Source organism: Phlebotomus papatasi, chromosome 2 (assembly GCF_024763615.1).
Source record: "Phlebotomus papatasi isolate M1 chromosome 2, Ppap_2.1, whole genome shotgun sequence".
NCBI lineage: Eukaryota > Metazoa > Arthropoda > Insecta > Diptera > Psychodidae > Phlebotomus > Phlebotomus papatasi.
The window spans coordinates 30,351,900-30,375,291 of NC_077223.1; the positions used below are offsets into that span (position 1 = coordinate 30,351,900).

Sequence of the window (23,392 nt, forward strand, 5' to 3'; positions counted from 1 at the left end):
TTTATTGAAGAACTCTGGCCAAAGAGTACTATTTGTTGATGTATTTCAAGCAGTTGAATATTTTTGTTATGATTACTTTTACTCTGCGCGAAATTGCTTGCGGATATGCAAATTTTCTCGATGCATAAAGCCATTTTGCGAGTTTTTTTTTTGGTCCCGAAAATGTGCATAATACCGGGACTGAGTGTAAATAAATTCTTCTAAGGAAAGAACTTGACTCAATCGGTATAATTTTCGAACTTCGGCTCCTGGTGTTTCGGATGAGGTAAGTCAAAGAGTGTTTGCTGGAATTCGATGACTCTTCATCAGAGTCCAAATTTACAAGTGTAACCAGATAAGTTTTTGACTGGTTACTGTTTAAAATATTTTACAAAGATAAATTTTCCGCTATTCTTAAAAGAAGGGAAAGCGTCTCGGATTAATACAAAATGGAGTGTTGTACAAGATATTTAGTTTTGATCATGGCTAAATTTCCGATTAGGTTCGAGAATTTGACCTCAGGTCCTATAAAACGTTTTAGATTAATATTGGTTGCTAAAGGGATTTTTTAAATGCATCAAATCGCAAACTTACATATAACAATTCCTACTCCATTAAACCGAAAGTTGTCTATTGTTTTTTTTTTTTTTTTTTGAAAGGTTAGTTCAACTAAAACATCTTAAAATTTTTCTTTGTTTTTTAACTCGCATTCCAGGCGGTACCTTAACAAATTTGCGATATTTGAAAAACTAGTTATATTTAAGTTAAACATTTAAGATCAAATATTATTTAGCATGTCATTTGTAACCAAGAAATTGCAAGATATATTTTGGAAAATTCGGAGTCTGATCCAAGAACATAAAATGGGATTATAAAATGATCTCACTAAAGGCCACATAAATAATTTCAGACTCGACTTATATTGAGGGTTGCTAGAGATTTTAATTATATATCTGAAGCCGTTTAGCCTAAGGGTTTAGGATCGGTCGATTAAACCCTCAAACAGCGTGACGTAATTACTCGTAAAATTTATGCTTACAAATTGTAATGATCATTCACATTAAATTCACTGAAATTAATCAATAATTAGGCATTTTACAATGAGCTTGAGTATCAAATCCTCTAAAGCAAATAATTCCAGTAGTTCCACTAAAATCACAACATAATTCCATGGTACACGAGCCAATCTACTATGATATTTCCCCTCGGCATGTGTGTTAATCAAAGGAATTTTTGCGTCAAAGTTCACGCTCGTGTCAATCAATTAATTGCAACAAGAATTTCTAATCGTTCGCCCAATTGAATATCTCGCATTCTTTGGCAACCATACCCAGTTCAGCGTCTCACACAGCGCATTTCTTGGGAAGATGGATTGGGTATATAAAGGGAAGGAGATACGCACCTTAATACTGTCGTAACAAGCGGTAACTCGACCGTTCTGGACCTCCACGTTGGCCGGTGGGTGGGCAAATTTGCACTCAGTGTCCGGACGTGAACATTTGTTGCGCTGGAACTCACGACAGACCTCCAGCTGGAGCCAGCGTGAGTCCTTTCCGTTCAGCAGATTGTTCATATTAACCATGGTAGCCATCTCTGTTGGCCTTATTTGCTCTTCTTCGCGAGGTTTTTTCCAAAGAAAAAAATTGGAGATTTCTCTGTAAATCACTTGCGCACGAAATCACACGCGAACACTCACGGATAGATTTTTTTTTTGGGACAATGTCAAGAAAATCCTTTGTGCACTCTTGTGGGCTTTAGTATGCCTAAAAGTCTCTCTTTAGTTCTTATCTGTGTGCAAATTCTCAACACTTTTCCACTGACTCTGAAGCTTGAACTATTTTCTTCCAAAATAAAAATATGGGGCTCCTTAAGACTCTATCACAAGTTGATCGATGTGGGAAAGCTTCTACCTTCTCAGGGATTGACTTCCGGATCACTCACACCAAGTATCCTTGTGCAAGTACAAAAATTGATGGCAAACTTGAGACTAGAGTTGATTCTTCCTTCACAGCATCAAATTACAAGACTCCTCTTGGTGAACTTTTCTGAGGAGCTTTTCTGTTCAACTGTTTTTGGGAGGGCGAAGCAGAAGCAATATTTTTTTATTTTTTATCAGCAGATTCTTTATTTTTTGCACAGGCTTTCTCTAAGGATGTCAGGGAGCTTTTGAGCTTTCCTTACAAACTTTGTCTAGATGGAGCAATTTTTATTTGTTTTTTCCGTCAGCTGAAAAGCTCTACAGCGAAGCCAGAGCGAGGTTATACTTCAAGGGTTGATCTGAAAGAAACAAGGGGAGAAATAGGCTGTTAAAGCAAAGCTTTTTGACACTAGGTCATAGCTGAAAGCTTACAGTACAACAATATGCTTGTTGTTATTACTTATACTGCTTTGTGATAAATATTTTAGAGCTTTTAGAGGATTTATTCAGACATTTTCAGAACAAAATGAAACATTACTGAGAGAGAGAAAAAAATCCAGTAGAATACTACATTTAATCTGGAAAATTTTTGTGATTTTTCAACTTCTCGAAACTGCTAATCCAAAATATCTAAATTGATAAAGTTACGTTAATTAAATTAATTACTTGAATGAAAATATTTCATACCTACAGAAGATCAAAATCTTTTCTCAGATAACCATTTAATTTAAAAATTTGAAACTATGTATTATCAGACAGTTTTGAGCACCCCTATAATAAAACCTTCAAATTTAAGAAGTTTAATGTTTTTATTTGCATTAATTTAAAAATGGGCTGGGATATTAAAATCAGGAGGGTGACATTAGCTCTAAAAATGCGACCAGTTTTAGTGTAATTTTTTCCCTGTTTTCGTACACATTTCACGAGATATCTCCAAAACTACGTAGATTACCAATTTAAGATTTTCGGTTGCCTCTTCGTTATTAAATTGGCTTTTATTTTCTATTAGTATTTTTTACTAATTCGTTCTACAATGACAGAAAACAGCTAATAAACTCAAAAAAAAATTCGGCTCGCTAGAAACATATAGGAAACCTAGGAAATGTCATACCCCTGATTAAAATACTTAAGGCCGGTTTTTCTTTTGAAAATACACTTGTAAACCCTTTAAAATGATAAACAAAATAAATTAATTAGGCAGATAGGTTATTTTTCTCTGAAACTCAGCAAAAATATGCAAGTAATACAGTGAGAAACATTGCTGATAGACACACCCTGCTTTTCCAAATGGATTTCCACACCCCTGCGGAAAAATCGTCACCCCATTAATCGAAAATAGCCCCACCAATAAATTTAATCCAATGGAGACAGTTATGAGGCGAAATTTGATCACTTTTCGATACTTTCATCTGTCCTCCCTAAGCATAGAAAAAGTTGCCCTCGGTTCGTCTAGCTCCTCTCTTAGTTACATTATTAGTCTTTGGAGCTGTGTTTGTTTGTCAAACTCTGTAGAGTCATAAAAATAAATGAACCGATCGATTTGCCTCACAGTTTTTTTTCTCTTCTTTGCCAAAGCTAAATGTGGAGAAACCAAGACAAGAACCATGGGAAGGAAAATTGTTGGGAGAGTTGAGGAAGAAAATCCCACCCGATATTTATCAACTCACCATAAATTAGCCCCCAAAAAAAAACTGTCCTAACTACAAGTCCGGAGGAGACAAGAAGTTACGCAAAAGAGTTCACTAAATATTAATTTTCCAGACGAGGGACATATAATTGAATCGGGAGTGGCACGTTATTTGCATACAATTTTTTTTTCTTTTTTTTTTATGCGCGTAAAGACCCTCCAATATTAGCCTTTCTAGGTCACACATACACAAGAAGTCATCTCAAATTTTATCGTACATTCGCTTCTCAATTGATTACATCATCAAATGTGACTAAATGCTGATGTTGGTATGTTTTCTCGGAGGAATAACACTGGGAAACAAATTGAACAGAAGCTAGTGATGACAAACACAACGATGAAAATATGAATTCACGGTCACATTCGTGAATTATATCAATTTAACGCCTGACGACGAAGAAGTCAAGGGGCTTATCGCCATGGAACATTGCAAAAACATGCCAAATCAATATAGTTGAATATTGACAAAAAGTCAATTGAAATGTTCATACCAGGAAGACCTAATCATTTTAGCACACATCATCAAAATTTTCCCACTTTGCAGCCCTCTCTAGAGATGGTAAAATACATTAAACTCATGTAAAAAAAAACCAAATATTAACATGTTATTAATTGTAAATAATACAAGGCGACAAATGTGGTAAATAGGTAAGAGCATTACAATAGACAAATGCGTTTGCTAGACTCCGAGGGTCTTAAAAAAAAAGGTTTAGACTTTTTTTTGAATATTACGAACCGACGTTGAAATAAAAAGGAACAGGGCGGTGATTGTCGGATAGAAGGAGGTTTAGCCCAGAATAAACGGCCAGATAAAAGAATATTTAAAGAAGATTGATAATTAACGAATACTTAACCGATCGATTACCGATTGCGACCGATGGCATTGGATTGGAAATTTCAAGACCTTTCCAAGAAATCCAAATTTATCCAAATCGGTTAAAAAATAGACCCTCAAAAGTAGCAAAAACTTTTCCCTTCAAAAATCCAAGATGGCGACGTTTTTTAGGTCACAGGTATATTTGGATCGAAAAATAAAAGAAGCCGTAAGAGCCGTTTCCGAGCAAACCCAAAAAACATGGTTTTTGAAAGGTTGGAGGGGGTTGGAAAAAAACGTCTAGAGATATCGTTTTTTATTGGGGGTCACCGAAGACCGGAACTTTATATCTCTTAGCATTTAAGCTCTAGGTCGGTGACAAGTTAAAAAAAAGTCGATTATATAACTGCTCTGTCTTTGAATTCGAGCACTAAAATTCTTTTCTTCCTAACAAAAATAAAAAGAAAGGAAAAATGGAAGAAAAGAATTTTTATTCTGGGCTGTCTGTACCACCTCCCAATCCGATAACCGCCGGTGTTTTCCTTTAATATTTTATCTTTCATATGCTCGAATATCTTTAGCACTTTGAGCAAAATATCCAGTAATAGAAATTTAGAAAATTTATCTAATGAGTAACATTTGAAAAAAATCTGCCTTCAGTAATAAAATTCCCATATTAAGCATTATGGTGGTATTCCAATTGAAAATGAACAAGTTTTCTTTTAGCGGTTTTCTGTTTTCAAGAGCTTCTGCATTATCGACTTTATAGTATTGGTTCCTTACTCTACTGTTTTCATCTGTTCTCGCCGTGTTTTAGATACACTAAACAGCGGTAACAAGAACCAATAAAAATTTAAGTCGATTATAGAGAGGCACTTGAGAACAGTAATGTGTTAAAAGAACATGTGCCGTATTTATTATTGTAGCACCAATACACTACTGATTCGTTCTTGCCTATGATCTCAAAAAGTGAAGAATTTTCTACAAAATAATATTAACTTTCTGGTATTGCCTTATTTAGTAATGGTGCTATTACAGTGAAGATAAGGATTTTTTTAGTTAGCACTTTACTGTTCTCAAAAGCTTCTCAATAATCGACTTTTCTTTGTGTTAGTTCCTGCCAAAGAATGTTATTTAGTTTTATAACGCGGCGAGGACTGGTAAAAGCAGTCGAGACAGGGACCAACACTAAGAAGAGTCGATAATGCAGTAGCACTTGAGAACAGTAAAGCGCTAAAAATCGAATGCATTTTTCATTGGAATAGCACTAAAATTTCTTATTTATTTCATGGAGAAAAGTTTTTGTCTTTAAATAAAGCTACGTTTTATACGTATTATCTGTGGTGATAAAATGGAAACAGTACACAGAATATGTATATTTATACTAAGGGTTTACCCGTTGTGTAGTATCACAACGTTGCATACAGGAACTTGGCTTTCTAGCATACAATAAAATAGAATCAAGTGCAATGAAGCTCATTGGATGCAATTTGAACATCTTAAATACCTAATACCCGAAAATATTCTTATTGACCTAAAGGGGATTCAAACCCAGGACACTTGCGTCATAGAGCGAATTCTCTAACACTTGACCCATTGAGTGCTTTTTGTATTTTAAAGAAGCTTTATTTAAGTCACAGGATTATAAACGGTTGGCAAATAGCAGCGAAGCACTTTACTTGATGGTATAACATGGGTTAAGAAGGGTAAGATAACAAACCGTGTATTTTAATATTAAGCCAGCCCTTCTTCGTGCAGTCTCTCCATTGGGGAAGTGTCTCAAGAAATCTTGTTGAAATTCCTCTGAAAAATTCCTGAGGACTTTTCAAGCGGTACTTTTGAAAGTTTCGCGGTGGAAAAAGTGCCCACTACGAAAGCTTTCGCCACCAACGTCCCTCAAGGGGAATTTTGTGGTGTTGTGCGGACGGGTTTGAAATTGGGAAGATTTGCTGAGTGGATTATTCAATTAAAATGTTGAGAACTTGCAAAACTTTCCATCACATAATGCGATATTGTGTAGAAGATTTTGCAGACTCTTCACCAGTACATTCTCCAAAAGCTCTTCTCTTCTCACGCAAATTTCCGTGGGGGATTATCTTCCTTAAACATAGCTTTAATGAGAGACTGCTGGCTTGGGAATGGATGGAAAAGCTCTGGGGACGTCAATGGTTCATTAAGAGCTATTTCTTGGCCACAAGATAAGTTTTTTGCCTATCTCAATAGAAGAATAGAGGAGGACTGTCAAAAATTCCCCAATAAAAAACCCGGTTACAGTAGATTATTTTGGAGTATCAATTTGTTTTATATATGGAGTTTGACGCAAAAAGTCCAGTTTAAATGCCTTAGGCAGATGTAGAAATTCAAATTTACGATAAGAAAATTCAGTTCAGCAGCAAGACTTCTTGGTGCATTTTGACGATACCCAAACCCAATTAATGATGATGCTTTTAGAATGAAATGATGACAGGTGGTCCATACTCTAGCTAATCCACTATTTTTGATACAAAAAACCCAACAGTGGCGTCACATTTGGTGTCACATTGGAAGCTATTAACGTGAAAAACACCACGAGAAAGACGTCAAAATAAATAATGATGAAAGTCGAGAACTGGTCAACAACTTGCTCTTGAGATTACAAAAAAAATTCGTGTTCATAGCTATTTATCATGCACTATTTAGAGAAGATAGTTGATGATATACAATTAATATTAATCCTCTGGGTTACTTAAATTAATTTATTGGCAAAATATTTTACGGGTTTCGAATATTTGCACTACTTAGCTGAGACACATACCAATAACTGAAATTTAAACAGGATTTTGCTGTGTTTCTGACATGATATTATGTTCAAATTAATGAGTTATTAGGTATGAGTCGAATAAAATTCTTTTCATTGCTGATTTATTATTAATGTAATGAATATGAATGTCGACACCTATTCCTTAGCAAAGACACAAACCTTTATTGAAAATTTGAAAGGTTTCTTAGTGATTTATGTCGAGATCAACAGGGCAGCACGAGGTTTGTAAGCATCTACAAATCGTCACAAAATTTAGAAAGAATGAAAGATTCATCGTTATTTATAGACAGTACAATTTGTCCATATATACTTCGTCAGGAAGGGTTCCATTAGCTCACAACTGCCCTAGAAACCCCGCCTCGCACTGTTTCCAAATTTTATCAGTCTAACCACATGAATTTTGAGAAATTATTGCCTAATATCTAACCTTTTGGAAGAACTAGGGGAAAGTACTCTTCCTTCGAACGTTTATGCCTTCGAGTAATGTGAATTAGTTTAGTTTTTCCAAAGACACTTACACATAATTATCACAAAATTATAAATGATAAGCAATATTTAATAGAAATGTGAGTCATTTAGGAAAAATAAGAGAAAATTCACATTATTCCTATTCACATTACTATAAGGGAGAGTACTTTTCCCTAGAGTTTTCTTTAGCTTTCTGGCGATAACTGGCCAAGAGGTACTTGCTGAGATAATGGTGCTATTCAGTGAAAAGTTAACATATTTTTTTTAGAACTTTACTGTTCTCAAGTTTTTCTGCATTATCGACTTTTCTCTGTAGTGGTTCCTGCCACGGCTTTTTTCCCAGTTCTCTCCGTGTTCTAATACTACCAAAAGGCCGTGGTAAGTACTAATAAAAGAAAAGTCAATAATGTAGAAGCACTTGAGAACAGTAAAGTTCTAAAACTAATATGTTCATTTTTCATTGGAATAACACTATAATACAAGATCACAAAATAGAAAGATGCATGAATGAGTTCATTTTCAGATTATAGTATGTAATACCGGCTTCAGACTGGAGGTTTAACTCAGTTCCCGAAGGCTTCAAAAATCTAAATAACAAACAATTTTGCTGATTTTTGAAAATCTAATGGTTAATTTGCCAGTAATATACAATCCGAAGTAAAAACTTCCTAAAAAATCTTACCTGAGAAGAAATTAGAGGATTTAAGGAATATGGCTAAACATCAGGTCTGAAACCCGTATAACGGAAGAACTGCAGGATAATCACAGATCGGTGCGTGTTTTATAGGGATCGAAATATAGACATGATATTTTATATGCATTGATAGATCGATACAATATTTATAGACATTGGCAGATCAACCCGATGTTTTAGAGATTGACCGAATGACACGATTTAATGTACCGATTAATTGCCGATCAATTGATAGACAGAAAGAGAAAAAAGGGAAGCTCTTAAACCTAAAGAGCGCTTATGGTTAGAGTTATTCCTCAGTGATATCAACTGCACGATTTAATACTTCCGATATTATTAGCAATGACGCAAACCTATAAAGCGAAAAACTTTGTTTCAACCAATGCAGCAAAAACCATGAGTTTGTTTAAACAGTAATTCATAAAAACCATTGGAAATTGTGATAAACAGACTACAGTGCATTTTTAATGTTGTTTCAGTGAATGAACTAACTCGAATTACATCTCTTAAAACTTTCCCGCGACAAAAGTCCCCAAGACTCGAGTCGTTCTTGCAACAATGTTGCAGCGTACGACAATTTCCGTTCAAAAGCCATACGACTAATGTGTGGGCGATAGCATTGATGTTGGAAATTTTGCCATAAACACGAACACTAAGAATGGCTCAACAAAAAGATCTCCAACCACATTCGCTCAATTGTTTAAGTATAGACGAATATTCTGCACAAGAAATAATTCGTCTTGAGGTGATATACATTACTTCATGGGGTTTATGTTCTCTCTCCTATGCCAACACATGCTCACGATATATTTTCATCATATTTATTTATTCAAAATTATATAAATATATTTATATATTTATATAGTGAAGCAAAAAGGCGAAACACGAGAAAAGTTTTCGCTGAAACGATCATTGATCTCGTGATCCAGTGAGACTCGAGCCACAATTTTCAATGTATGGCAACAGATGGTAAAATTATAAATTCGAGATTTTCTTATGATCTCCTTCTCGCCAACATTTTCGACAATCTCTTTCGCAATTACCACACTCCCTCTCTGTCTCACCAATCTTCCGCCATTCTTGCCTAAACTTCATTGTAAATATAAATTTCTGCCAACTGATGTCCCTATTAATTCATCGTAAGCTAACTAATCGCGATCCATCTATAATTTTTACCATACACTCGCAAATGAGATCACACTCAATCGATACTCAGAAAAAAGAACAATTAACACTTCTTGGTGTGCTAAAAGAGATTAAAAAAAAGCGTCAAATCTCGAGGCATGTCATTGACGGTGAATTGCGATTAAAACAGCGATAGAAAAAAAATTGACGTTAGAAAAGTCGATTATACAACACAAAAAATATTGTGCTTTACTTGAGAATAGCTAACCTTTTTGTAAATAATAAAAGATCATAGCGCAGAGGATTGGTATAATCCTTTGAACCCTAAATTCGTGAAAGTGTTATTGATACAGTGTATATCTAGCAGATCCTCCAAAAATTTTATTAAATTTATTAAAAAATCATAGAGTTGTTACTTCTTATAATACGTTAGTTTTTTTAAGAATATCTATGGTAATCTATAATAACAATGCTACAATAACAGCGCTTTAAGAAAGCAGTATAATTTTCTTAAAGTGAAAAATGCCGTTGTTTAGCGACCACCGCCGTCTTAGCATAAACATCTTACCCCAAGAGCATAACTTGAAAAATAGCGTCGCCTCAATTTCTCAATTATTTAAGAGTGTATTTATGCTTGTTTTCAATTTGATGTAGTATTCTGATATTAGGTGCTTAATGACTAGCGCACAATAACTTTTGTTTGTAAACATGTTTTCAAAATTTCCCATGAGAATGAGCGAGATGACTAGATCTAGATCTCACTCACTCTTATTGAAATGTCAAAAACATGTTTACTAAACGAAAGTTATTGTGCGTTGGGCATAATGAGCCAAAGTGGTAGAGCACTCATTCTATGATGCAAGTGTCCCGGGTTCGAATCCCCTTTAGGTCACCAGGAATTTTTCTGGCGTTAAAGGTGTTCGAATTGCATCCAGTGAGCTTCATTGCACTTGATTTCACGTGGCATGGGACTAACAATCTCATCCCGTATAAAAAAATAATAATAATGGATGTTCCGAATTCCCCTTGCGGGAAGGCCTAAGTTCCTTTATGAAATGTTGCCACCATTATTATTATTATTAGTCTGATAGTGATGATAGAGTAGGTCCTAAAACTATCTCTTATTTCTCACATAATGAGACACATAAACTGACTAAACATTCACTAGATTTATGGAGAAGATAATTCAAATATCAAATGGCTTCATTCACTAGTAACCTTGGTAGTAATCTATCGAAGTGGCAAAGCGACTTAAAGTCAAGTCAAACCTATTCAATAATCTACCGGGAATATAAATTGCAAGTTGAAATATTAACTGATTTATTTCCAAATGATTTATTTCCATTTTGAATTTTCTATATTTTTAACACTTGAATCGTTAATAATGTTTCTGCAGAGAAAACTTAATTTTTGTGTAGTTTTATAGCGGTGGCAGCCAAATCCCGAAAAGACCAAAATCCCGAATGCCAAAATCCCGAATGTTCAAAATCCTGATAGGGATGAAATTATATGGAGGAAAATATTTAGAATAATTTCCTAAGACACAGAAGATTTTCATTTGCCTCCAGCAAGCCCGGGTACAATCGTGGGAGTAGCTATGACATTTTGAAGAATTCGGGATTTTGGCCCTTTCGGAATTTTGGCTTTCGGGATTTTGGCGTTCATGATTTTGGCTTTCGGGATTTTGACTTTCGGGACTTTGACCGAGACCCGTTTTATAGAATATCAGAATGAGAATATAAGAATTGAAATTTCATTTCATGAACTTATTTACTTTTATGTAACTCTTCAGTTTAAATTTTCGAACTTCCAACGGTTTTTTTCTATAAATTTTCTCTGATGTACCTTCGAATTGGTACAGTATGATCGATATAAATTTCAACAGCAAAGAGATCTTAGATCAAGAAAATTATTACTGCAAGTAAGGATTATTGTATCTCTATGCATTTGTTAGAGCAGAGGCGTACAAGAGGCGTACAGAGCAGAGGCGTTTGAAACCGAAAAAACGTCAAATGAAACATGTACGTCAATGGTCAAAACGCTACTATGACAAACTTCTTTTGACGTTAATTCGGTTTCAACGGTTTTTGCACACCTCTGTATTAGAGAATCAATGCATGATTTCTGAACTAAAGTTTTGTATAAAAAAAGAAACCAATGTTCCCTATAACATGATTGATTATAACCACTAAGTTATTAGAACATTTTCTTAATATACAGCAATATATTCTTTAATATTAGGCAGGCTTTCAGTGTCCCTCAAACAGCTCTTGAGGATTAAATATTATATTGAAAACTAAAATTGACAACTCCGGATGTTAGGATGACTCAAAATACTATGCACTTCGGTCAATTCAAGAAAATTAAATTAAAAATATACAGACATTCGTTTAATTATATTTGAGTTGACAGTTTCCTAGGTACATACTAGGACACATTATATGATGAAAATGCAATTTAACCTTATATTTCCCTGTGCTTAAAGAACTCCTCAAAATTAAATTATCTCTCTTTCTTCTCTCGATTAAGTTAATTTTCATCTGAGAAAATTCGATCTCGTCTGCAAATTGATGTTTTTCCAGTGAAAATACTGCCATTGAACACGTTCTAGACAGTTTTTCTATGTATGTGCGTGTTTGAATGAAAGAAAAACGTCCCGAGGCAACGAATGCAAATCTGAGATGGTTCCTACCACGAAAAAGGGGGAAATTTTTGCCGCGCTTTCTTTTGCCAAGGAAAAATTCTCGAGGGGTTTGTCTGATGGGAATTCACGGTGGAATTGTATGTGATTCGTCTGTTGGGCCACAGCCCTCCTGGAGGGCTTCCAGGGTGCTGAATCGACCCTCCTTAGTGGCCCCACCCCATTGAGAAGTTTTCACCCAAAATCCGTCATCTATAGTGCGCACAATGAATAATTTATGCTGGGCATGGAAACTACGTCGTGTGTCCGATAATCAAAATAATACACAAAAGTTGAATTTATGGGTGACAATAATATGGTGAATGGCATTTTGGAGGCTTCCGCCGCTTGTTCACTTTAATCCCCGGCCAATATTGAATGTGTTGCTGGACATTTTGCCCCATTCTTGTGCACCAGGCACACTCAATAGGCTTCATCATTTCACCATTCCACTATGCCTTCAAGGGAAGCCCTTTCAAAATATGATTTCTGAGGTAATATTAACCGATAGGCATTCTTGGTAATATCCCACTCGGAACACCACCCACACCTCATCTATACACAAAAGTTCACTATGAAATAAAAAAAATCATAAGTGAGAAATATTGCAATTAATCGCATCATTAATTTTGCCGAGGTATTTTTTTCCTGGCTTCACCATTAATTTGATTTACTGTGGAGATATTGCAGAGGTGGAAATATTGATGAAAATTTGCATTTTATTTTTCTAAAACCCCTCTCGTATCAACATCCTCATTATCCACTTCAGTTCCATTTTTTTTAGTTTCACTCGACCCATGGAATTAATGAGAGAAAATAGAGAAATCATCCACAAATTCTAATTGGAATAATCAGGATTTTTATGCAATTTTTTCCAGGTTTACCTTTCATGAATACTCTATACGTAAACCATTGAGGGTATTAAAAAAAGACTAAAAAAGATGTGAAAAACAGTATAGGAAGGCTTTAAGGCTTCGCATACCCTTTGGCTTTGAACATTTCAAATTTTTCGCACATTTATTTAATAAATCGTATCTAAGATTAGCAGAAATTGTGTGATTTAAGACTAGCTATTAAAATATATCACTATTGGGAAATATTCGTTAAAGGAACATGGGAAGAATATGAGGTACTCGAAGGCAGAGTGTGTGCGAAGTCTTGAAAGACTTCCCCTAATTCATATAAAATAAGGCATACAAATTCGTTTTTTCTTTTCATCTTCAACCCCTTGTTCCAATCAGGGCCACGGACTTATAAGTCGGCATATATGCCGACTTCAGACTGGAGGTTTGGCCCAGTTCCCGAAGGTCTCAAAAATCTAAATGAGAAGCAATTTTATTGATTTTCCAAAATCTAATGAATCAGTTGCCCGTATAATCCAAATCTAAACAACTGTTTTCTAAAAAATCGTGCCTGATAAAGAATTAGAGGAGTTAAGCCAGATGGATAAGTTTAGGTCTGAAGCCCGTATTAGCATATAAAGATTCGAAACCCACCCACCCACGTCTGTCGACCTCCGACATTTCAGGAAGATGATCAATTCTTCAGAAAGGTGTTCCAAAGCATGATCCTGAACTTGTTTCAAATAAAACAAAAAAAAAAAATTAGAAAGCTTTCCGAAAATATAATGTAATTAAAATGTCACTGTTCCGAAGGACAATATAAAAAAACTTTTAAGAAAAATTACTGGTAAGCTAGTCCCCAACGAGTGGCCTTCAAAGTTGAAGCCAATTTCTTACTTTCCCATACAAATGCGTATGGGAATTTTTCTGCACTCATGATCGTTATGCTACATATTTAAAAAGTGAGAAGTTTTTCCGTATTATAAGATACCTTTCCGTACGGAGGGATAAATATACCAAATTTTTGTTTAAATAAAGTTTTTCCTTGGAGCACTGTGAGTTGAGTCCGAGATCAATTTAGGAATTGGCTTCAAATAGCTTCATATAAAAAGGCCAACTTGCCAGGCGCTTGCTGGTAAGTTATATTACTTAAAAATAAGATATACAGTGGGACCACGATAGAGTCAACCCCCGATAGAGGCAATCTCCTATAGAGTCAACAGCTATTTTTTTACTCTACGGACTCCGAGGGTCAATTTAGACCTAAATTGACTCCGGTAGAGTCAACTTTTCCTTTATTATTGAATTAATAATATTATATGATTTTATTATAATTTTTTCAAAATTAAAATCAGTGTTTTGGTGTATCAATATAACGTTTTTAACCCAATAAAAACATTTACATAGCAATTATTCTGATAAAATTTGTATATTAATCATCTAATCATTTTACAACAAAATAATTTTCTTTTCGTGATTGTAAGCGTTTTGACCGATTGAAAGTTCTCTTGTCTTTTCTCTCTTGTCTTAAGATTTTTTGATTAGACCTATGAGCGTAATGTTTGTAATGTAAATAAAAACGTATAAGGATGATAGATTTTTTTGAATACAACATAGCGAAGAATTTTTCGAAATTTATTCAAACTTTTTAAAGATAATACTTATTTAAAAACTGTACATGATAAACGACCATAAAAATTACCCTTAGTTACATTTAATTTAAAAAAACCCTTAAGTTACATTTTTAATTTAAAAGATTAGTATCTCAAAAGAAAATTTGGATCAAGAACAAAATATAAGCGACAGAAAATTAAAATTGGTTAACAAAAAACGATTAAAACTTCCTTCTTTTGTACATTTTAGATTAAAGTGCAGAATGCTTAAAATATTGACTTGGAGTCTTCGGACGAACCCCGATAAGTCAACTGGAAGATTATGTTATTACGACAATTGCGAAATGCTTGAACTCATGGCTTAGATGCTATACCTCAAAAGTATTTTTGCATAACTTACCGTTTACCGGTTCACAATTGATTTCAACCGATTCATATATCGAAGAGAGATAGACATACGAAAAACCTCTATGAAAACATGGAATATTAATTTAAAATTCATTATTTTTTTCAAAAAAAAAAAAAGTTTTTAACATGCCTATCCCATTCTGTCCGGCTGTAAGTTGGCTTTTTAAGTACACTAAAAGTCATTTGCTGAATATTAATTTCAATTAGGGAAAACTGGGGCAGCACCGAAGACTGATTTTTATTTCTTTAAGACTAACGGCAATCATTTCTTCAATGGGCTAACATCTCTATTTCATCTATGAATTCATATAGGTTTCGTCTCGTCCTCTGATGTCTAATATCAAAATAAAATATCGTAGTGTTAGGTGCTGCCCTGTGTTCGGTGGTGCCTCAATTTCCCCTAGGTGTAACTCTTGAAGTACTCAAAGATTTAAATAGTAGAGCGCTCGCTCAATGCAATTGCTCAATGATGCAAGTGTCTGGACTTCGAATCGCCCTTAGGATCAGTGAGCATGATACTCATAATTCAGCATTTGAATTGGAAAAATTATTATGCATATCCATATATTTCGTCTGTGCAAACGCCTAGTTTTGTTAAAATATTTGACAATAGTCGGCTTTCTGAACAGTGTCCCTTAATCCTATTAAAGCTGTTAAAGCTAGCCCTACGTCATTAGCAATTTTTCTATTTTTAGGATTTTTCCAGCGTACGAAAATTCCTAATGCTGCTTATAGAAGCTGCCACAAAGGCTGTGATTTAAAGGAATTTCCAACGTATATTCACGCTAATCTTTGTACCATTAAATCGTCTCATTATCTGAGGATTTATTCATTATCCTACGGACGCAATTTTCCGTCGCAATTTTTCCTTACACGAAGGCGGAATTTGTTGGCAGTGATATGTGGCAGTCAGTTTGCAATATTGGTAATCATTAAAAATGCATTTGTGACCAAAGACGCCTCATCATTTGGGGTATTCTCCCAACCATCCTCCTTCGTAGTCTACGAGATGTGACAAGCACAAAAGCTACCGCCGACGTTCATTTTAGTATGTCACTGGCAAAATTCATTTTCTCTCTCTTTCTACCACTAAATACATCTACATCCTCCAGCATCTCGAGTGCCATTAAAATGCACAAACAAATGAATGAGATTCTCGTTTACCATCCCCGCGCAACGTCCCATCCACCAGAGTTTGTCTCCAAGAGTCACCACTTCAAGTTTTCCCTGTCTTCCTCTCTTACTCTTACTCACATCACAATTCCATGGGCAACTTGAGCACAGAAATCCCCAATGAGACTCCACACACTGTCTCTGCCACTGCTGCAAGAGATTGAGTCTTTCGCCTACACTCAGAAAAACATGGGGTTGATTTGAGCAAAAAAACTTAACCATAGTTGGTGTTAAAATAGTGGTAAACTATTTGCGAAATTTAACCGTTTGACCATTTAACCATTCATTCAAAAATGTGGGTTCGAGTCCCGCGTGTGAGTTTATCGTCCACTGCCGTCTTAGCGATTGTGACAAAACTCCACTTACAAACGGTAAAAAAGCTCATTTAAAATTGTTAAATGCTATGTCCAATGGAAATATAGGAAATGTGGGAACCGGAGTGTCGGGAGATCTGGAGATACTCTACACAGAAAAAAATATTTTGTTAAAATGTTCGTAAAAGTTTGTGAATTCCTATTGGGGATTTACGAAATGCTCGTAAATCGTATAACCCACAAACAGGTTCGTACAATTTTGTAATTTGTTCGTAAAGTTTTGTTTATCTGACGAATATTTTACGAACATTTACGAACAAATGACAAAATGTTATGAAAATTTTTTGCGTGTCTACCAACATTTACGAACAAATGTTTGTAAAAGCACAAAAAATGCTCACCAAGTGATCTATTTACAAACAATGTTTGTGAAAAAAGTACAAACTTTTACGAACTTGTTTGTGGGTTATACGATTTACGAGCATTTTGTAAGTCTCCCATAGAAATTCACAAACATTTACGAACATTTTTACAAAATATTTTTTTCTGTGTAGGAAAACATGAACTTCTTCAAGATCTCACATCATCTGTATTGCCTTGTGAATGATCAGACATGAGATATTGACAAAACTCTGGAAATTCCCTTTTAGACTCGACCTGTGATGAAGGCTTGGTGATCGAGCCGAAAGCTCTGGAAAGACTTGAAGTTTTCCTAGAGTATCTCCAGATCTCCCGACGAACTCCGGTTCCCACATATCCATAACAAAAATTTATATTTTGAATCATGCTTTTTTTATATCACTTTTTTTTTAAAAAAAAAACCTCAGCAAGCCTTATCAACAATGATTTTTTTTTTAATACGTTTGCATAGTTTTTCAGAGTGTAGCTTCTCACCCCATCTCCTTGGAATTTTCCTGAGTGCACAATAGAGTGATTGTATAGCAAAATGGTCTCGAAACCGCATCTACAACAATAACTAAAGAATATGAGACACTCGAAAACTTTCTAATAATTCCACATAGCTCGCCTCTCATGTTTTCCTATTATTTCATTGCCTTATAAGATATTGTTATTTGATGGAATATAGTTCTTTCAACTCCTTTACCCATCCAATTCTTCGCAAGACAATTTTCCACCCATTTATCCACTAAAAAAACTTCTATAAGCAAAATATACGAAGTCAAAAATAATCACATTTTATTTACTGAAATATTTTGCCTATATTTCCTTGAGGAAATGCTCGAAAGATAAAATTGGTGGAAAAATGTAGAATATTTGGAAAATATTTGAAAGATAAAATTGCAAAATAAATAGCATCTAGCATACATTTTCACCCCAGTGTTATTGCATTTTACGAGACACAGTGAAAATTTGTGTTTATTGAAAAGCTTTTTTTGGGGGGCAACAAAATGCGCAAAATTTGTTACATTTTCTCAACTTTTCGCCCACCTTTTCCCACAGACTCTTCTCCTTGTGTCTGTTGACATGATTTAATCATCTCAAGGGAGTCTGGAGAATACTCAGAACAACCCCCAAAGCTTATATAAAAAAAAACGAACAGAGTTGCACTCAAACTACCCTCCAAAACTAAAACTCGAAAAATGCTCTGGGTAAAGCCAGTCACCCCTTGTTTGTGCTGAAAGATAGAAGTAACCGAAAAGTCGCAAAGTCGACGAGAATTTATGGGATGTTCTCCCACTTGTATGAATTTTCCTCCACTTTTCCATCCCTTAAGTAGAATAGTCTCCACCTTATTTATAAATGTATCCCCTTAGATGGTGAAAATAAAAAATAATAACATTCTCGTAGAGTTTGTGTCTTGGAAAATTTCAATGAATTTGTTCAAGAAAACCTAAAATTATGGAAAAGTATATGATAAGATAAATAAAAATTATTCATAGAAATGTGTAATAGTTAAAGATATAATAAAAGAATATAAAATGGCTAAAAATAGGATGGAAATGTATGCCTTCTTTTCTCATTATTTAAATTTACAAAAATAAGAAATTATAAAAAAAAATGAATTAAGCGAAATCGTCTATTCTAAATATCAGTTGTGTAGTGGTTTCCAATACCAAAACACATGAGTACAATTTAAACTATTAAAAATTTTATTAGGGAGAAGTAAGGCTACATTGAGCTGGACCTACATTGATATGAGATATTTTTCGCATATTTGAAAAAGTAAGAGGAATTTAACGGTTTTACGTAATATACTTTAGCCCTACAAAACAAATATGGAACTAAATTAAGTCCCGAATTAACTCCATGTCAATTCACACGATAAAATTTACTTTTGCATATTACACAACAAGCCAAACAGTCTTTATGGCTAGGGTTTTCTTTAAACTCTCTCTGTGAGAGTACCCAACTTCGGTCGTACGGTCGTAAAACATAGAACCACTAAAGGGATTTTCCATCGTTTCCATCCTGAAGGTTGGAATCTACGCTAAGACGGCGATGGCCGAATGGGGATTCAATAAAAAAAACAGAAATGACAATAAATCAATCAATCCATCAATTTATTGTAAAGCCTAGCTTCTTATAGAAATATGCAAAACCATATCATATGTTTCTTAAAGTATCCCCACTTTCTTCTTGTGATTTATATTTTATTTATTTGGGAATAAAAAAAAATAAAAAAATTTTATTATAAAATTTAGGAACATCTAAAGGGGTCACTTAAGGTCTGAAGTCGCTATGTCAAACCATTTGACCTCTATCTGGTACAACAAAAAACACATTTCGAAATCAGTTTTTTTTTTCAAAATTTTACATTTTAAATTTATTTTTACATCTCTTCCAAAATATTAAAAAGGAATACGGAGTCAAAAGGGTCAAAATATTTATTATTATTATTATTAATAATTATTATTATTGATATTAATAAAAAATAATAATAAATTAGGTCCATAATTAAGGTAAAGTACCCTTACTCGACCGGGTTCCTCTATTCGACCGGTGGGTCAATTTTTGAATATTTGATGGTGAATTTCATCAATTTTTATGAATCTGTCACTGATTCGTATTATTTAAAGAATAATTGACCTATTAATGTTAGATCATACACAAAATATTATAGCAAATATAATTAAATTGAATAAATAAATCTACCGGTCGAATAGAGGAACCGGTCGAATAAAGGGTACTTTACCTTATCTTGTCTATCCAAATTACATCATGTTAAAACCCAGTTTCCATTAGAAATATTAAAAAAAAAACGTATAGGGTGTAAACACAAGTAGATTTTGATTCTCCAATAGTGTCCCGGATAAAAGGTAAATGAAACTATATTTGTACAAAAAATCGTTGATGTTCGAAAAATTCAAATTCGGTTTCGAATTTTCATACTAAATTTTCGAACAAGGTTGGGAAAATTTATCCAATATCACACTAAAAACCTGGCAAAAGAGTTACTCAGTGATTATGGAGTGATTAAATAATTGGACAAGAACATTAAGCGTCATTGTTCTGTTTTTTCCTCACAACAATGAGAATACCGACACATTTTGACACTTGAGCACTTCGAAATTCGAACAGGATATACCTCAGACACGTTGCGGAATTATCAAGAAGTAAGAAAGTCCCTTTTTTGACTTTTCAAATAGATTTTCGAATTTTTCAAAGTAGTCCTACTTTCCCCTAAGTTTAGAAAATTGTCACAATTTTCTACATTTCCCATTTCTAATGAACAAAAACTAACAGATGGTTCAATGATGTGTTGAAAATCTAATTTAGAATAATTTTCACAGGGCGTATCGCTATTTTGCGATAAGGAAATAAAATTACACAGATAATGATTGGTTTTTCGAAGGGTTATTCTTCAAGCTGAATTACTAAATATTGTGGAAAATTGCAGGGTGGACGATGGAAATTTTACTGTTTTGTTACTTTATGGATTGGTGCATGTGTTTGGTACTGAATATCTATAACCCTTTTGGTCATCATCATCATCATCCCTCAGCAACAATAGCATGTATATGCGGCACTGAAACCCTTTTCGTATCGTCTCTAAACGACTCAACCCCTTTTGTTGTCCATTGAACTCGTTGTCTTCCTCATTTGAAGTGGAGAGTATGGGTTTTCAGGGTGGGAAATTGATGTGAGAGATTGTTCAGAATATCATATCGTCAGTTGTACATTCAACTTGGATAAACACAACACCCGGCAGAACTCACCCCCTAGCACCCGCTCTTCGTTATTCAATTCGATTGCGAAACGTGTCGATCACCGAACATCGAACTCTGCAAGGACGCTTCCTGTCTGATGTCATGGACAGAAAAGGAAAATCAAGGGGACACCCCAGTGAGATGGATGTTCAGCAAAGTTTTCCAAGGGGGAAGGAATTGAGTGATTGCTGAGGACCCCAAAAATTCGCCAAGATGTTTATTTTAATTTTAGAAAGTGACTGTATTTTTGCATTTTCACGAGACCAACTTCTCCCTTGAGGAATTTCCCTTTTCAAGTACATTTTCAGGATGAATGGATTGCTCCAATGGAAATTTTCTGTGACTCTGGCGGATGGGGAATATGTTTATTTCAATTACGAGGCGATTTTGTGCCAGTTTCTTTGAGAAAATCATTATTTAAAAAAAACGCAATTACAAATTTAAGACAAAGTGCTTTCCTCAATATTTTTCCTAAAGCAAATTATAAGAAACCGCACTGTTTAACCCTTTAAGGACAATTGGAACACCGGTGTCCCATAGGGAAATTAATTTTTCCTGACTACCTAAAGTTATTTTTTCTTATGTTTGTATGTAATTGCACAGTAGGTTGAAAGAATCTAGGATATTTTTTTCAAATCTACATCTATTTGCTATATAGTAAATTTTTAATCTGAAAAATAACGAATTTTTAAATTCTCATATTGAAAAATTATTTTAATTATTTTTTATACTTGCAATTTTTTAAGCAATACCGTTTTGGAAGAAAAAACTACACTACCCAAACATAATATTTTTCATTAGATTTAAAATTATCTCTCACTGGTATCGTCAGAAAAATTACTTAAATTTTTGGGCTATTTTTGTCCCTATCGTTCATAGAGACAAAACATATACCAAATCAGAATTTTTTGGGGTTAGGAAGGATAGATGTAAAGCGTTTCGTAAGTTTTATTTATCAGTTTCATTTTTATTGCTGATTTTTGGTCAGGAAAAACTGTCTCGTCCTTAAAGGGTTAATTCTATTCGTGGTTAATTTCGCCCCGGTCTCTCCTACAGAATCTCTATCAATTGAATTTGATGTTTTCGACATTTTCATACAAATAAATGAATTAGTTTCATATAGAACATATCAAACTTTCAGAACATACAAAAAATAAAAAAAAAAGATATAAAACAAGTTTTAAATAAATATTTAAAATACTTATTGCAAAAACCACTTTGATAAAATACTAAAAAGATCTTCTGTTTTTTTCTTGTCACTTTAAATGAGAAGTAAACAAATATAAATGTTACATAGCAAAAATTTTAAAATTTTAAATATTGTTTACTTAAATAAAAATTTTATTAAATCCCAGTAAAGTGTAGTATATTAGAATACTAAACTTTAAACGATTAGAGTGCTATTAAGATTTAGTAAATAATTGAATGCAAAGGGATTAAAATAACTTAAAATTTAATAATTAGTAACATGTGGATAATTCCTCTTGCAAATTATTGACACGATTCTTGCCATAAAATTGTAAAAATCGTTAATTTTGTGATTTAATGTACGTAAGGAAACATTACGTAATTTCTAGCGTCAATTTAAAACAATTATATAACGATTAGATTTTTTCATATGAATTTTCAGTATAATTAAAATAATATATTATGTTAAATACTTTTTATTACAGTTCAAATTTAAAATGAATTAAAATATTTTATAATATCCGGTTATATTCCTGTGTTATTTATAGTAACACTACATTTTTTGTTTAATATACATAGTCTGTTCTTTTCCAGTGAATAATATCCATCTGAATTGCTTTCATTTGTAAATGCAATTCAGTTTTCGAAATCAATCAATTTTCCTTTGAAAATTCATTTAATTAAGTATTTCTCTTTTTAGTTTAGTTCATTTGTATATATAAACCATTTGGTTGTTTCATTTTGATCCTCTTGAAATTTTCCACCAGTGAAATACCACACTAGAATGGCCATTAAATGCATTTGAATATAATATTGCGTGAATTGTGTCACAATTGAGGTGAATATTGGGAAAAAGTTTTTATAGTGTGGCTTCTCCTTGTAGATTGAGTGTTCGAGCAAAAGCGATATTAAAACATATTTGCAAGGGTGGTTTGGTTGAGGGTGGGTGGCCCCCGAACAAAAGTGGACAATATTCAAACCAGCAGCTGGCAAATTGTGGCTGAATTGTAATCATTTTCTCCTCATCTGGTATTTGGTTATTTTATACGTGTCGCGCACGTTACAATTTGCATACGTTGCCATTTTTTCCTCGGACCCCAAAATGCAGGGAGTGAGGTAGAATATGCAAGGGGATGTAGAGAGTTATTTCCAACGAGGGTTGCTTGGGACACAATTATCATCCACCAACAATAATCTATCTCGAAAAGGGTCATATGTGTTCATTCAGATGTTTTATTTACCATACAAATGATGAGTGTTTTGGAGATATACACACAATTAACAGTTGCTGGAAAAAAAGGTTTATTTTTTTCCGGGTTTAATAAAAGGCTTTCAATTCATGCCGTAGATACAAAAGTTAAAGAGGTAAGGTAGCTTTAAAAAAAATTAATAACACATATTTAGGTCAAGAAATTTAATATGGACTTAATAAACGAGATAAAAAAGAAAGAACTATTACACATTTTTCTTTTAAAACTTTGTATCATCAACCCATAGATTAAATAACTCACCTCGTCTGT

General features: G+C 33.9%; 1 protein-coding gene across 14 annotated transcripts in view; it reads right to left on the minus strand.

Moving 5' to 3' along the window:
* The window catches only part of LOC129803427 (muscleblind-like protein 1), a 423,069-nt gene that overhangs the window by 310,280 nt on the left and 89,397 nt on the right, over window positions 1–23,392 (minus strand). For all 14 annotated transcript variants that reach the window (XM_055849975.1, XM_055849986.1, XM_055849982.1 and 11 more), the window contains one exon: window positions 1,382–2,256. In XM_055849975.1, the coding sequence (XP_055705950.1) occupies window positions 1,382–1,570 (189 nt within the window). In that variant the 5' untranslated portion in view covers window positions 1,571–2,256. The remainder of the gene's footprint in view (window positions 1–1,381; window positions 2,257–23,392) is intronic.